Source organism: Amphiura filiformis, chromosome 1 (assembly GCF_039555335.1).
Source record: "Amphiura filiformis chromosome 1, Afil_fr2py, whole genome shotgun sequence".
Taxonomy (NCBI): domain Eukaryota; kingdom Metazoa; phylum Echinodermata; class Ophiuroidea; order Amphilepidida; family Amphiuridae; genus Amphiura; species Amphiura filiformis.
Genome location: NC_092628.1, coordinates 35,578,246 through 35,595,501, shown reverse-complemented (window position 1 = coordinate 35,595,501; position 17,256 = coordinate 35,578,246). Strand labels below are relative to the sequence as shown.

Genomic DNA, 17,256 nt, shown 5'->3' with positions numbered 1-17,256 from the left:
TAGTAAACATAATATTAAACCCATAAATTTATACTACAATTACTGTTAAGGAGTGCCTTTAACACACCTGCATGGTTCATATCAAAAATCAAATTTCTATTTAAAAAACCTATATAAATATGCCATTACTGCTTATTTCCACTGCATTGACATTCAACCTTAAAGAAAACCTTTGGCTTTGCAATCACCTAAAGTTATTCACTTTGTTCATGTGCCCATATGCCATTATTTCAACTATTGCTTCCTACACAAACTACTGTCACTATTATCCAAGTTTTCTGTAACAACCTTTCAATTCCAACTAACTGCATCCAAAATCATATTAGCCATCAATCCTCCCACACATATATTCCCTGGGCTTGCAGAAACAACAGGTCATTAATTACCTTTTCAACTAATTAAGTGCCTTAGGTTAAATAACAAATTACAGTAACAAACTAACAAACACACACTGCATTCATTCCTTTAGAAAAACAATGATTCAAAAAGACCAAACCATATCTTCACTAGTCAAATAATTCTTACATAGCATCAAGTCAGGGTTTCATACTCAAAGGGTAACCAAAAAAACCATGTGCATTTTCACTTAGTTGCCAGCGGAAGAAAACGGGAAGATTACAGTGGTTTGTTGCCAGCGGAAGAACCCAAACGATTACAATACCTAGCTGGGGGGTGTAAACCCCCCAGCTAGGTAAAAAATTAATGCAATAGAATAAGAATAAGAATAAGACTAGTAAAACAAGAAATCATTGGTTGCAATCAGAAGACATGTTTTATTAGGCACTCAAATTGTTCATTACAGGGGCATTGATTTACAGTGGGGTGGTCACTGCATTGTTTACAATGTTCATAGGCAGTACATACATAATTTAACGCAAAATTACAAAACAGCATGTTTTGTGAAAATAATCAGATGTGAAAATATTTCATAAGCTCTTATACACTAGACCTCAGCTCAAAATCTCTGAATGTCCCTTTAAATGTAATGGTGGACGGATATTATGCTGAATGTCCCTTTAAATGTAATGGTGGGCGGATATTATGCTGAATGTCCCTTTAGAATGGTGGACGGATATTATGGTGTCCCTTTAAATGAATGGTGGACGGATATTATGCTGAATGTCCCTTTAAATGTAATGGTGGACGGATATTATGCTGAATGTCCCTTTAAATTATGCTGAATACAAGCAATATGAAATAAAATGCTGCTATACATTCATTGCTTTCTCTTTTTTACACATTTCCTATGGAATTATTTCACTGTAATTTTGACAGTTCAATACTACACTTTAGCACACACATTCATTTGATTATATACAAAAGATGCTCAATCAATAGAAAGTATCTTAGCATGCAAGACCTTCATATTAAACTAAATCAATTTTATATGCTCACACTTTATTTAATAAAGACAGAAAATAATGGTGATAAAATACATTGATAGAGGTGCTTCAATTGAATGAAAAATATGGTAACGAACAAAAAGGGGATTTCTTGAATACACAGAATAACAACAAACATGTTGAGTAACATGATATACTATACACCAGTTAATTTAAAAGGTTTGGGAATTTAATACCATACAGGCATTCAATAAACTAGACTGTAATATAATGTGCAAACTTCTTATTTGGGGCATGCCACTATATCTTGATAATATTACATCTTTTAAATGAATGACCTACTTACCAAGTAAATTATGCTTCTATTCCTTACCACTGGCAACTTTTTAACCATGTTAACTGTTCTTTAGTGTGAAATATTTCTTGGTACTTGCAATAGCATATCAATTATCTTGACTAACAATATGAATGTATGCATAACAACCTAGTCAAGAAATTTGGTTTGTTTGTGGGGTGGGGTGGAGTGGGAGGGGCAAGGCAATTTTAGGGGAACACAAATATTTGTCAAAAAGTTGCCATTTCTGGGAACATTTTTCTAATTTCTTATCTTGACTGGGGACCACCACTGACTTCCATCATGTTTGCTTGTCGCTCATGCAGGGAAAAATAATAGTACCGTACTGACGCGAGTATAGTCCCACCTTCGAGTAAAGTCCCACCCCCAAACTTTCAAAAAATTTCGGCTTTGGAGTGTCCCAGGACCTAGACCTAAATGCTAGGATCATTCATGGTTGACCTAAAAAAATGATTTCAAAATGCATTGAATTTGAATGCATTTTGAAATCATTAATAGAGTATGACATGAATACAAATTATCAATTTTCATATTAAAATACAAAACATCTTGAATTTTTTTTTTTTTTTTTTAGCTCAACCATGAATGATCCTAGCATAATTTTTTTTTAAATTCGAGTATAGTCACACCCCCCAATTTTGAAAAATGTTCACCAAAAAACGGGGTGGGACTATACTCGCGTCAGTACGGATATGTTTAAAGTTTGATAGCTATACTATGATCAACTCATAATTATTCGGGTTTTGTTAATGCGGAGTCAATAAAGTCTGAACTTATGCCTGTGTTAATTCACAAAAGTGCATGTCAGTCACACAACACGCAAAGCGCAATTTGTGTAGGCGCGGCGCCCAACTGCTTGTACGTCATTCTATATCAATCCACGATGTTATAAACCCGCCTGTTACAAGCTGATCAGAGTACAGTGCTTGCTTGTTTGGGATGTGCGTTATGCTGTACTGATTATGAGTGCAGAGTGCTATTTGAAACCTTAGTAACATTCATGCTATAGAGTTTTCTTACAATTGGCCCCTTCCAGCCGTTGATGGCATTTTGGCTTGGCTAAATCCAATCAGGCCGGAATTAGCGAAAAGGATAAAGTGCCTTGCCCAAGGACACAACACGTTGGCACGAGTGGGGCTCGAACTCGCAACCTATGGATTATGAGACCTTTTCTTAGCCAGAACTAAAGTAAAGAAATTACATTTCTCGTGGTTCAAAAAAAGGTCACAGAAACAACGGAAGTGTCAATGTTTATGCCGACCAGAAGGAATGTTTGGCGGAACTGGTCGGCGTAGTGCTAGGATTAGGCTAGGTATGGACATGTGGTAGGAGTAGGGGAAATATTTATGGAATTTTATCAATGTTAGCGTAAGTTTACGTCGGGTGGTATTCAAAATGTGAACACAACTTATATTGAGGTTTCCCTTTGGGAGATAATTGTGCTTCAATATAACATAAGAAAACCTGTGTGGGTGTGTCTTTTAATAGTGTTTAGCTTCTCATTTCAAGATAGCTTTGCTGCAGGGGCTCTTAAGATTCAAAACTCATCTCCAATAAGAAAATGTGAAAAACTTGACAACACAGTCTTAATACTGACAGCAAATAATGATTATTTTATAAAGGAAGCATCCCAGTGATCTGACATAGATGGGCTTCAATATTTCCATTTTTTATGGCACACACACACCCCCCACTGCCACACACACCATGATAGACCCTGTTCACATTAGAAAATCAAAATTTTCTTCTTTCGACGAACCTCAAACGAAGATTATGCTTTTTTCCTAATGTGTATGCACTTTTCTTCATTCGACAAAGATTAAAATTGCTTTGTTCAACGAAGTTAAAAAGGTTGTTAAAAAGGAATACTTTGTTTGACAAAGCTAATTTGGTAATGTGTATGCTCGCTTCGTTCGACGAAAGAAAGTGATCATGTGACAAGTGAGCCTCACCGGCTGAAGTCAAAGTTTGTATGCATCTTGCATGCTGTCTCCATTCATATCGCACCATGTTATTATTTTCCCGGATTATTTTTAACATTTTCATTGAATTTTCCCCACTTATTCAATTAAAATTAGCTTGGAAAGTGTGTTTGGAGTTTCTGGTTAATTAAAGTCATTAACCATGGCCGATGGCACACGGGACAAAACGTGGACAGAGAATGAATAGTTAGCCCTGGTAAATATTTTCTTCAAAGAAGAACTCCAGATGATAGTTTCGTTCGAGCTTCGTTCATTTTCATGAAATGTGTACAGTACAATGTCTTTGTTCGATCTTCGTTCAGCGTAATGTGTACGCATGCTTAATTAGTTAATCAACATTAACTTATCTTTGTGGAATGAAGAAATTTTCTAATGTGAACAGGGTCATAGTGATTACTGAGTCTCTCTCTGAACATAGTTCAGGCGAGACAAAAAAAGATGTACCTAATTAATCATACAGATGTTATTTGAAAAGGGTTGCTAAACTCTGCATCAAGATGCTAACAAAAATCAGTTGAAATGAAGGTAAAATTCTGGGTGAAATTGTTTAACAATGAGAATAAAGCTATTGTTTTTAGCCGCTGCATCTATCGTCTCATATAACACGTGACATCATTATTTTTGGCGTAAAAGAACTCAGCTTCACCTTGTTGTTTTACTTAAAATAATTATGTCGCCTGTGTTATGAGACAATAGATGCATGACAGTGGATGACAACAATACCTTTATTCTCTATATGTGACGTGTCATGTCAAAAGGAGACACTTTTGGGCAGTATCGTAAATGGAGAAATAGCCAAAAGTCTGCCCGGGGGTGATTTTTTCAAAATTTAGGTTTGTTGGGAATTTGTGATGCTTTTAATGTTAAAAATATTGTCTGATAGTTTCAGACTGGAATATAACTGGCATCTTGTATTTTTTGAGACATTTTTCAAGGTAATTCCTACTCTCAACATTGTCAATAATATTTTTTAAAGGCCGATATCTCAATTTCCAACTTTATAATACCATATCTTACGAACTCAATATCTTCGCTTAAGAATGTCCGATTTCATTGGGGAAAATGGCATTGTGGAGCAAAATATCTCTATATTTAAAATATGTAAAAACCTCAAAATTGATAACCTGCCCAAAAGTGTCTCCTTTTGACATGACGTGTCACATATAGTCTTGTACATTTCAGCATATTTTGCAAATGTGTTTCTCGAGGACAGATAACAGATAGTTATGTAACTTCAGGTCATAGTAGAAACTATGATTGTGGTACCAACTATGATTAGTCATGCCATTGTCAAAAATCAAAACTGATTTGGACGGACTCAAAACTGATAATTAAAGTGACTGACCTTCAACTATTATCAGTACAATTATTAAAAACATCTTATATTGTCTTCCCACCAATTTGGTACTGCATTTATTCTACACCAAACCTCTAAAATATTATGTATCTCAATATGGTGTACTCATGAAGTGGCAGAAATTAAAAAGTACAAAGGATAGTATTTGCATATGGTAAGCCTGCTAGTATGCATATATTGCTTATGCTGACACTTTGCCAGGTTGTTTTAGATTGAATCCACCTCCAGTAAACCGTGGTCCATCTGTTCTCTGTGGTTGGATAGGTGGTGCTCCAGCTTGAGCTAATGCTCGGTCTCGGTCCCTGCATCATAAAAAAGACAAGTCATGGAGACAAAAAAAGTTGAGAAATGTATCTAGCTTATTATCACATCACAGCATAATTCTCTCATTAAATTGATTTTTAATATAAAGCAACATTTGTACAGTATTTTTTGTGGGACATGAGAGCACATCAGACATATCAAATTGCATTCTGAATGCCAGGAATGTCCTTCTGATATCAAATAATTCAATATCAAATAAGTTTTTTGAAATTTACGATATAATACAAATTTTATGGCAAATTATTAAAAATTGATAATTTTTTTAACATTTTGGATATTTAACAGTCCTTGAAGTAAACTGTATTAATCTAATGTATGTACTTAAAGTGTATGTAGCTGGAAGGAAAAGCCATCCATCATTTGAAAATTTTGATATTTCATATTGAAGATGTACATTTTTTCCCCAAAAGACCCAAAATTTTTAGGTTTAATTTGCCATAAAATTGGTATTTTATCACGAATTAAAAAAAAAAAATCAAAATTATTTGATATCAGAAGAACATTATATATTCAGAATGCAATTTGATATGTCTGATGTGCTCTCATGTCCAATAAAAAGTGCAAACATTGCTAACCGATCCCTAGCTCACTGATCTTATCACTTAATCCACTTTTAAAGGAGAGTAAAAGATTCACTTGGTGTTTCAAGATGGGGCCACACGAAAAATAAAATTTTGGCTTGCTCACACGGCCTGTTCAAGTGGAAGGGTCAGTAGGTCGGATTCTTCCCCCTTAACATTGTCTCAGCACAACGCCATGGCCCTTTCTCCTGCACCACTACCTCAATCTTTAATAACTCCATCCTCTCTGGTATACAACCCCCCTTTACACTGTCAAAACAGATTAAACTTGACTATAGCTGCCATGCTATTTCAGCAGTACTAACACAGCCACTGGGTATTTCTTGATCTCATCAATAGCCATTTATAAAGCCATCAACATATGTTGTACGGTTTGTGAACACATTAAAAAGAACATCGCTCAGACAAGAATCTCACAAGACAATTTTAAGTGTTTTGTTTTAATATTTATACACCGGAAATGAAACAAACCATTCATTTCATTAAACAGAACAAATTTAATGTATTTAGCACAAATATTTCTTGAAATAAATCATCAACTGTCAAAGGGAGGTGACAACAGTCAAATTTGCAGTACACGTACCATAACAATATGTTGCATATACACATAGGTCTGGGACTATGCACTTGTGGATGATATTGTTTATTATTTTTCTGCTTGTGAGTGGATGTGTAAGTATTTTCGAAGGTATTTTGTCCTTGTAGGAGAATTTTTTTGAAATTTTTGGTTTGATATTAAGAGGAAAAATCCTGAAATAAACGCTTTTTGCCGTGAGGCATGAATTTTACGGTCGGTCGGCTTGTGGGCAAGCAAACAACTAATTGTTTGTGGCCTAGGTGAGTAAAAGATTCACTTGGTGTCTTGAAAATCATGATTGTGTTTTTATCTTTGCATATGGCCTTACATGCAGCTGACAAGACTGTAGGTTTACTAATATTATAATCACCTAACAGCTGTTTTGTTGTTATGTTAAATTGTTGTTTCCTATTGCTTTATTAGAGATACAAAACAAGATTCTGTCAAGTTGGGAAATTACAAATTTGAGTCAAAATTCTAAACTGCTTGGTTTTTGTTGAAATATATAACAAATTATTCCTCTGGTCATAAGAATTCAGAATATATCAAGCTTGATCTAATTTGAACAAAAGAAATACAATGGATAATCGAACAATGGAAGGATAAGTTAAACGTAAGGTCAACTTATATATTTTCAGACCCATTATGTCCTGATCGAGGTGATATATGGTATTATATATTTATACAGCTTTAAACAATATTTAAGCAGTTTTTAATTTTGACTACTCTGACATAGTAATTCTAGAAAGAAATATAATCCTATCCTTAATCTTAGGATAACAAAAAATCTATCCAGTTGGGTATTGATTCAAACAGCAGCATAAAATGTTTAAATAATTGATCAATGTCAGAAATGAGAACCCATCAAACTAGTAATCCGAATCAAAGTTTACTTAATAGAACACTTTGTTTTAAATTTGTCTCTGGAAAATGTGGAGGGTGTATTGTTTGTCCGTTTGTGACTTGATCAAGGTGGATGTCAACATGACATTATTGATCACATAAGTACAATCTTCAAAAGGTTTGATTAGTAAAAGGTGTCCATGCAAACACATGGCTCATTTTATTTGATCTCAATGCATTTGTTGATGGTATCATATCACAGATATTTTACATGTAAATTTGATTTAAGCAGTGCAAGGTTTCCTTTGGTATCAGATAATTACATCTATGTTATTTCATAAAAATGTGAGGTTGTATTACTCAATAACACACAAATGCAAGGTAGTATTTCTCAAGTAATTGCTTTCAAATTTTCAATTGCACACAATCTATTTACATCAACCACTATCTAGTTTCATTTGTTTTCTTAAGGTACAATTTAAGAATGGTTCATATTGCAAAATGCATGCTCTAATGTCCTGCCTGGTTATTTGGATCACATAAAAACTCAACAATCCAAGCATGCTCAAATTCCCAAAATTACTGATATTTTCTCAAAATCATTTCAATCCGTCAGGTACATTCTCTCAACACGAAGTGATTCCTTTCTTAATTTCGATTCACATTGCACTTGTATTTCACCTATGTAGAAGGACTTTCACAGAGTATTTTTCCCCAGTGGAAATGGACCCAAAGCCAGTATTATACTATGTACTAAACATATTAAACAGTAAATAACATTTGGTATGGTTTTAGATATATTTTGTATACACCAACATATATCACGGAACAATAGAACTCAAGTACTTTAACATTGCATGTAATTATAATTTCATGGAGCATCTAAATTAGTCTTCTTTATCAGTCATTTATTTTAAAAACTTGCTACACACACCCACAAATATACAAATTGTGGCATTTCACTTGGTCTTTGGATTTCATTAAGCAAGTTCCCATTAAGTTGGATTAATATTGTAAAAAAGGCCTTGCTACACACAATCTTGCTAATCAACAAAGATTCAGGTCAACTACATATTTGAAGGAGTTGGGAGTATGCATAAATTCAATGCATTTGTCAGTACAGATTTAATCAATGTATACATCCAGATTTAACCTACTGATTTTCAAATTAAATACCAAGGAAGAAATAATACAGTATTTTGATTTGGTACAGTCCATGACAGATTTGCCCATCTATCCCCCTCCCCTAACAATCTGACTGCCAACAGATACAAATTACAGTTGTGGTTTAATTGGGCAGGCCCTATATTATAAAAAGTACTCAGTGTGCAAATAATGACAAACACAGATTTCTTAGATATGCAAAGTACAACTGTCTCCCATGAGAAAATATGTGATACTTATCATGGAATCAGATTAGACAACTCATCTTTTTTCCCTTCTGGTAATTCATAATCTTACTGCCAGCAGATTTCAAGCACATTGCTGATTTTGAGTAGACTAAGAGTACAGCCATCCTCATATTTATATTATCTGCGATAAGAATTTTTCTTTGAAGTATACTTCTCACCACAATATCATGGGGAAGTGTCTGATGCCAAAATATATATGAAATATGAGCTGCTTCAATTTATTTATAACAGGAGAATTTACAGTAATATACAGATTTTCAGGTTTCAAGTACCGATTTTGAAGGATTGTTAAATTACAGCTGTCTTTTTATCCGGTACATGTACACTATAGTAGATGCCATATGCCAGCGAATCTGCTACTCAAAATATTGCAATTGCCTATATCCTGTGACATGGTAGTAGATACTTAACAAAATATTGTTATCTTTTATAAATTCTCTCATGGAATTCAGGATGTATCATCCATATTTCACCCTCTGTGAGGCTCCTCAAAATGGTGAACTTGTCACATTTACTACTGTAAGGGGAGTAGTTGGACAACAGGGTTTGATCACAATGAACACATATGGTGTTTCTGTGCTTTTTAGAATAATAAACCTCTTCCAACATTTGGGTCAGGAAGGACATGGCTTTGAATAAGTTAAACAAAAATCTTGTCTATGATTTCAGAAAACAGGAAGGAGGAAACCCAATTTATGTCAAGGTCACACACAAAGCAATGCCCCATCATGCCCAGTCAAAATGTCTATTAAGTGTTTTCTGTTCTCTATTCTACAAATATTATAGGTGTCAAGAAACATAGTTGGCTCTTAATATTGAACTTTAATCTTATAAATGTTGATGATCTTAATATATGACACAATCTGGTCCATGGCCGGGGTCCATGGGGGCCAAAGGAGGCATTTTTGACAATTGAGTAATTCTAATTATTACATTCTTTATACAATACGCTATCATTTACTGAAAACACTATCATACTTGGTTGTAAAGTTATGAAGTTTTTTGATGTCTATTTTCTTACGTATTTTTTTTTACTCTGTATTTTTACCTTTTTTTTTATAAATCTCAGTTTCAAATTTGCCACCTTTGGCTCCCATGGACCAGATTGTGTCACATATGTTACTTGCACGATGCTAGCTGAGTAAATGGGAGCGATTACTAAAATGAGAAGAATTACTGAACATAGACATATAGTATGGCGATTGATACCATACCGAATTGCTATTGCAATTTCCACATCATTAACTTTTTATACACTTCTAGTGCCCGTTTCTATTCATCGTTATGTATTCTTCTCCCGTGCATTATTTTTGCGAACTACCCTTCACAGCCCAAATTATATAAACCTGCACGCTAAACAATGCATTATCTAAAACCTGCACGCTAAACAATAGATTCTAGATAATACGTGCACGCTCAAATACTAGAAATACTACTTTCACATAACCATAAAGTAGAGTTAGGTGGCGCTTTAGACACAGAGATCACATAACTATATAATTGTCTGTTCGATATATATACCAACAAAAAAGTAAAAATATACATTCTGTGGTGTTAAAATGGTATAGTTACAAACGGTGTTCTATAATAGTGTACAATTACCGAATAAGGTGCAACTCGCTAGACTTGAGTCCAGTCCTCGTTTACGGAGTTTAGGATTAGGGTTTAGGGTTGGGATAGGGCAGTCTTGTAATAAGACTAGTAGAGTTGCACCCTTGCAAATATCATTGTCATAAATTATGTTTAATGACCTCAAATAAATCAAACATCAAATGAGAATAATCGAGCTTCTATTAATTAAAAAGGGCCAAAAACAGGTGGATCATAATTATACAAGATGACACCATTGCAAAATATTCAGCATTTTACAAATGAAATACATGTAGGCCTATATCTAAAATAACATAGCCGGGCCCGAAACACACACTAGCGCATAATATCATGATCATAAAGATAATACCATAGGCCTTCAAACACATGTGTTTGAAGGCCTATGGTAATACTGAACAAATTGTTAAATCCCAATGTCGTGTGTTTTAATATAAGTAGTTCAAATTATAGAGCTATAAAGTCCAGTTGATATTCACCGTAGTACTAGTCTGACATCTAAATCGATCGCTTCCAACTGGTTCAGTGCTCTCTGTGTTCGAAACCACGATATCAAATGATCACAACATAAAGTCAAGTCAATTAAACCATGCGTGAATAAGTTACCTAAGTATGACGTATGCGCAATCGATACCATTGATTAGGCCAAAAAAAAAAAGGTTTGTCTCACGAACATTTGCCAAAAAAGCTAAGTGCTATGCTTTTTTTTTTTCTTTCTTTTTTGGTTTAGAAGCTATGCTAATGCGTTTTTTTTTGTTTTGTTTTTTTTAGCCTGAGACAAATGAAAATCACAAGACAGGTATTGGAAAACTACAAGTGGTCTTACAATGAAAGAGAAGCAACAAATTTACAATGTTAATATTCTGTAATCAAGTAAAGTATCAAGCATTCTTGCCGAAAATACGGGTTACAGCTTCACCCGACACCAACTCATTTTTAGGGCATTCAGAGTAACCGAATCGGCGCACCGATGCAGTGCCCAATTCCTCAGCACAGTCCCCCTGTTTTAACTATACTGAATACTGAACAATCATGTTGAAATAAACGGTAAAAATTCGTTAAAAACAGCTACAAAAAATACAAAAATTTATGAAAACAATATGGCTTCACTCGATCGCAGAGTTCTCCGTAGGCTAAGTCCTCTTTTATATTGCATCCACTTTGCTTCGCCGGCTTTACGCTCCGTGCCGTTGCAAGGATGGCGTGAAACTAGCGAGACTGAGGCTACGGTGTGGGTTACGGGCTATCTGCAACACTAATGGCATACGCGCTGCCTGACATTTTCGATGGTTTTCTGACATTGAGGAATTCATTTTTACTACGTTGGGTGAACTATCGGGAACCGGAAAAATCGGGGGAAAAAAAAAAAACCTTTAAAAAGGCGGTCAGCGCGTGAGACAAACGCGCTGTATCGCTTTCACATACTTATGCGCGCGGGTTCGTGAGACAAACCTTTTTTTACAGGGATTGATTTTCTTTACCAGTTAAATGCTACGTAGCTGGTCAATGTCCTGACGGTGTTTTTAAAATGTAAGATATTTTCCCTAATATTAAAACTAATATAATGAATGCAGCAATTAATATTGCCTATTGTTTTAATAGGCCTACACTCAGTGTATGACGGATAATGTATTGTGCAAATGCATTCGTCAAGATATTGCACTTGCCATGGAGTTATTGCATTTAGCTTTCGAGCCTATCGGCTCTCAAGCTAAATGCAATAACTCCACGGCGCGTGCGATTATCTTGACGAATGCATTGCACTCAGTTCATTATCCTTATCCTACTTCTTTCTACTTTCTAGATTTTCTTCTGCCAATTTCTTCTTCCCATATTAGTATGGGTATTCCGCTAGTGCTTTTTAATTTGTGACAAACTGAAAGTCTTTCTACGTCACATTGTTTACTTCTTTTTTCCAGTATTCATTTTATACTGTTTATTTTGTATTTTATTTCCCGTGGATATGTGCTTGATGCTGCGTTTTTACGTGTGCGTTACGCACGACATTACCAATTTCAACGAAATATAAGTTATGTTACTCCCATTAATCTAAGCTTTCTTCTCAAGTATGTTTTGTTATGTTAAAATCAAAATAGAAAAAGCCTTTTGATGGATAAATAAACATGCAAATGAATGAACACACAACATTTCCCTATTTATAGTAAGATGACCACATAAGCCCAATGAGAGCAAAGTATGTAGGGACAAAGTTCTGTTTATGTTGATGACCTGGTGCAATTGCTAATAAGAGTTAGTCTAATTAAGAACAGGACATTTGATATCAATCAAGTTCAGATGTGGCAGAGAAGAATATTATGATTAATGGTGTTAAAGGTGTACATTAAAGGACAGCATGATGAACTAAATTCAGAACATACAAAATAAAATGTTGAAATAATATGTTTGTATCCTGTAGGTATTCATAAATATATGAAGTGGTTTGTTTGAATACATCAGTGATCAAATAATCAGACATATATTTATGGCCAAGTCAATTGTAAAGTAGTTTTGATTAGAGAAAATCTTTTTAGTGGGAAGAGAAAATTGTTTTAGTGGGAATCTATCATTGTCAGATTTATTTTCTTTGCCTTACTATAATATTGCCAATAATGAACTACATGTTTAAAACCATTCTCAAGCACTCTTTAATATGGTTTTACACAGTTTTTTGCTTCAACTATATTCATACAAATTTACAAAATCATTATCCATGCAGGTTTTCCTGCAGAGAACAATATTAACAGGTGAAAGATACAAACTGGTTCTGAATGATCCAGGTAACTGGAACAATATATAACCAAAACTTAGCTTCATTTACTTTAATCATCTACATGAACAGAAAAGGACTAACAACTAAAGTAGACAACCTATACATCAACCCACTTTCAATTAGTTTGAAACAGCGGCTTTTTGCTAGTTCATCAGATACCGCAATTAATTTAAGACAATTTGCAAAGTAGGTTCTATTTGAGTGTGGCTCCAAAGTGAATTGTCATCTCATCAACTGTAGTAAATGGGATTACAAAGAGTGTAACTGGATAGGGATGCTTACTGAAAAAAGGAAAGCTTGGGGATGGAAAGCTGCATGTATTCATCCCAACAGTGATCACAAGAGTAGGTATGCTCACAGGCTAAATAACACTACAGCAGTGGACAGCATCAAGCTGCAAAGGAAATTCAAATGCACAGCACAATAAACTTCCACCTGTAGGTTTTAGACTGACACTTTGAATGCATATCTCACAAGTGCTGAGTTATTCACATGCAGGCAAGATATATGTTATATACTTAATAAATTGATCATTATGCTTTGTTTTTCAACTAAATTAATAGCACAACTTTCAATAATTTGCTAGCCTTTCCCTAAGTGTTGAACTTACTGTGACTGTGGGTGTTACAGTGACATCACAGCAGCTAAAGGGAGTATCCCATTAGGCTTTGCGGTACCATTAATAGAACTGTATGTGCCATAGAAAATGTACACAAAATCCCTCACTTCAACTTTCAATAGTGGCTTAAATCAGGGGAGGTTAAGACTTTTGTTTGCAAAAATATGACCCCTAAAGTATTGTGAAACTATCCATAGCTCTCAATATCTAAGAGGCCCTTGTTTATATTTTGCATACATTTACATTTATCCCAGCAATGCTTGCTGGGATACTCCTTTCAGCTGCTGTGCAGTGACATCAAGTGAATATTCTTCGCCCTGATGTGGCAGTGACGTCAACATGTTGAGGCAGCTGTTCTGCTTGTGTATATATGCAGCATCTTTTAGCACATTTGTGCGTACGCCAGCAATTTGAGCAAAAGCTAATGATGTAAAGCTGTGCTCAATGAAATGTGCACCGATGTCACTGCCACATCATCAGGGTGAAAAATACTCCTTTAAAGACCCAGATTGCGATTCCTCAGCACGCTTATCTTCAAAGAACTGAAAGATAAGGAAATCAGAGAGTCTGTAAAGCAGAAACTAACAGACATGTTGAAAAAGACAGACAAAAGCCTACTCAATGGAGTCATGAAGATGTGGATATATAATAATGCAATCCTACCCAAAATGACATGGGAGTTTACCATCTACAACTTCCCAATTACATACATCGAGGGCTTGGAAGCTACCTGCACCAAATACTTGAAAAGATGAGCAGGAATAAGCAGATGTACCACCAACAGTGCTCTATACAGAAGCAGGAAGAAGTATGGGCTTCACCTTAAAAGACTCACCACTTCTGTAAAATGCATGCAAGTCACCAAGCACCACCTCAACAAGTATTCTATAGATGGAAAAACACAGACTCTCTACAAAGACTGCCTACAAAGAAAAGCAAATCAATCAAGGTGGAATGGAGTCAGAGAACTTGAACAAAGAGAGCGGCATCTGATACTGAATGAGATGTGCAGAGGTCAAACAGACAGAGCAGGCCTTGATTTAAAAAAGAACCAACCCCAAGAACACAGGAAATGCCTCACTAGTCTGGTAAAAGATGTAGATGAAGATGACATGCTTATGCACTCTATGGCTGTGCCAAACAAGGACAATGGCTCAGATGGGACTCTGCCATGCAAGTAGATACATCTTGGAAGAAGCTCCTTTATGTATGGACACCAGAGCTCCTATCTTTCCATGTCAATGCCATCCACAACCAACTTCCATCACCAGCTAATTTGAGACTCTGGGGAAAGCCCAACCTCGGATCCTGCCATTTATGTCACCATAATAACTGCACTCTATTCCATATCTTAAATGGATGTAACTATTCTCTGCAGAGTGGTAGATACAACTGGAGACATGATCAGACACTGAAAGCTGTAGCAATGGCATAACGCCTTCATTGAAGAGGCAAATCAGAAGTCGTACACCCCTCCAGAAGATACCAACTATATGACTACTATCAAATTCCGCACTGCAGATGGTGTAACCTACCGGAATCCAGCACTGCCTCTTCCAAAAAGGGATTCAACAAACCTCTTACAGAAGGCCAATGACTGTGAATTTATGATGGATGAGGAACATAAGCAAGTAGTATTTCCTCCCATAATCACAGAGACTGCAAAACGTCCTGATATTACAATCTATTCCAAAACAGTTATCATCATTGAGCTTACAGTCCCAATGGAAAAAAACCTGTCAAATGCCAATGCAAGAAAGAAAAGCAAATACCAAGATCTTGTAGCCGATCAAAAATAAGGGATGGTGTATGCACTACTTCCCAATTGAAATTGGAAGCAGAGGTATTTACAACACATCGCTGACAAAATGCATCGCTGCTCTCGGAGTACCAAGTGGAAAGAGACGTAACATCATGGATGTGGCTTCTAAAACCGCACTCAGAACCAGCTATGTGATATGGCTATGCCGTCAAAGCAAAGCATTCCGACAGATAGAACTGATTCAAAGCTGGAAACCATCTCCATGTGAAGATGAAGAAGACGAACCAGCACAAGACACTCAGACCTAAATATGCCAAGTGACATTATAAATATTCCTCAACTACACTTTTCATAGCTATACACTAGTCCTGCCTGCTGCCTTACATCACCCCGGGTGGACCGTTGTAACGGTGTGGCACTTGCTAGTGTAACAAGCTGATTTTGTTCATTTGTTGGTTAGACGGCAACAAGGTGATTTTTCCAATTTTGTCATCTTCCAAGAGAGAAATACACCAGGAGTGCTCATCTTAAGAAGGGTGAAATTAGACTCTGAAGATGACCACGCTGGTGATCTACCAATGAACTACCCTTCCAACTGATGATAGTAAGACTAGGTTCCTGTGACCAGTCATTGTCCGTACTGGCGTTGCGCATCCCGGTTCCGGCGGTGCGTGCTCTGCTCGGCTGGCTCTGGCTTCTGCTGGGTGATGTGGGGGCATTGACTTTGCGTGCTGGTTTGCGCTACTCATGCCGGCTGTTCCTGGCCTGAGGGTGGGATGGGGTGCCCAGTCTCTGATGATGGTTTAATTAAATCTATCTCTGAGTGAAGCGTGACGGTTGTGCGCACTTAAAACCGGTTTAACCAACCAGAGTCCTAAGTCCAGAGACCTCAGAGAATCAATTGATGCCTACCCAAGACAAGGAGATATGCAGTTCAAGAAATATTTCCCAAGACACCTTCAAAGAGGCATTATAATGGAGTGCTCATTTCATTTCATTTCATTGTATTGAGTCGGCAGCTTCAACTGTAACCTGTTGTACTCTCACCAACTTACCCTGAAACCTAGGATTGAGTGCAGATATCAGAACCGGGATGGTCCCCCTTCTCTTTTCGAATAGCTCTGACACTTTAACGTGCACAGGGATGAATCCTCCTGAACACGGGACCACCAGCTTTACGTGACTTCCGAATCACGGACGAAGCACATACACTACCTATATATCTGCATGTGCTAAGCAGTGTATGGGGGCGAGAGAAAATTCTTCAATTAAATTCTGAAATTAAATTACTGAACTTAATTGAAGGATTCCTGACCATATAGGAACTTTTTGGGAGGGAAGATAATTTTCACCTAAGGCAAGCCCAAGGCTCGAACCCTTGTTGATCGTATCTCCCGGCCGGCAGCGCAACGCCTTAACCACTCGGCCATCTAGCCCTCATGCTCATCTGTATAAGGGTGAAATAAGGCTCCGAAGGTGACTGCGCTAGTGCTCTACCAATGAATTACTTCTCTCCTTCCTAGTCATAAATGAAAAGATGGAAAAAAGTGTACATTGCAGGGGAGCTGAAAGTCAAACAACTACAGATCCAAAGTGCTGTGCAAGACAGTGCAGGGAAACCAAAAGGTTGGGATGCTAACTGCTGTATTACTCTTGACTCAGGATGTGCGTAGCTGCAGGTCTTGGGTTCCTTGATCCTATTTGACTCACACACAGCTCCATC

The 17,256-nt window shown here is 36.4% G+C and overlaps 1 protein-coding gene across 1 annotated transcript in view; it reads right to left on the bottom strand.

Moving 5' to 3' along the window:
* Positions 1-1,183: 1,183 nt before the first annotated feature.
* The window catches only part of LOC140146223 (cilia- and flagella-associated protein 58-like), a 286,607-nt gene continuing 270,534 nt past the window's right edge, over positions 1,184-17,256 (bottom strand). The window contains 1 exon segment of the mRNA XM_072168007.1: positions 1,184-5,339. Within this exon segment, the coding sequence (XP_072024108.1) occupies positions 5,219-5,339 (121 nt within the window). The 3' untranslated portion in view covers positions 1,184-5,218.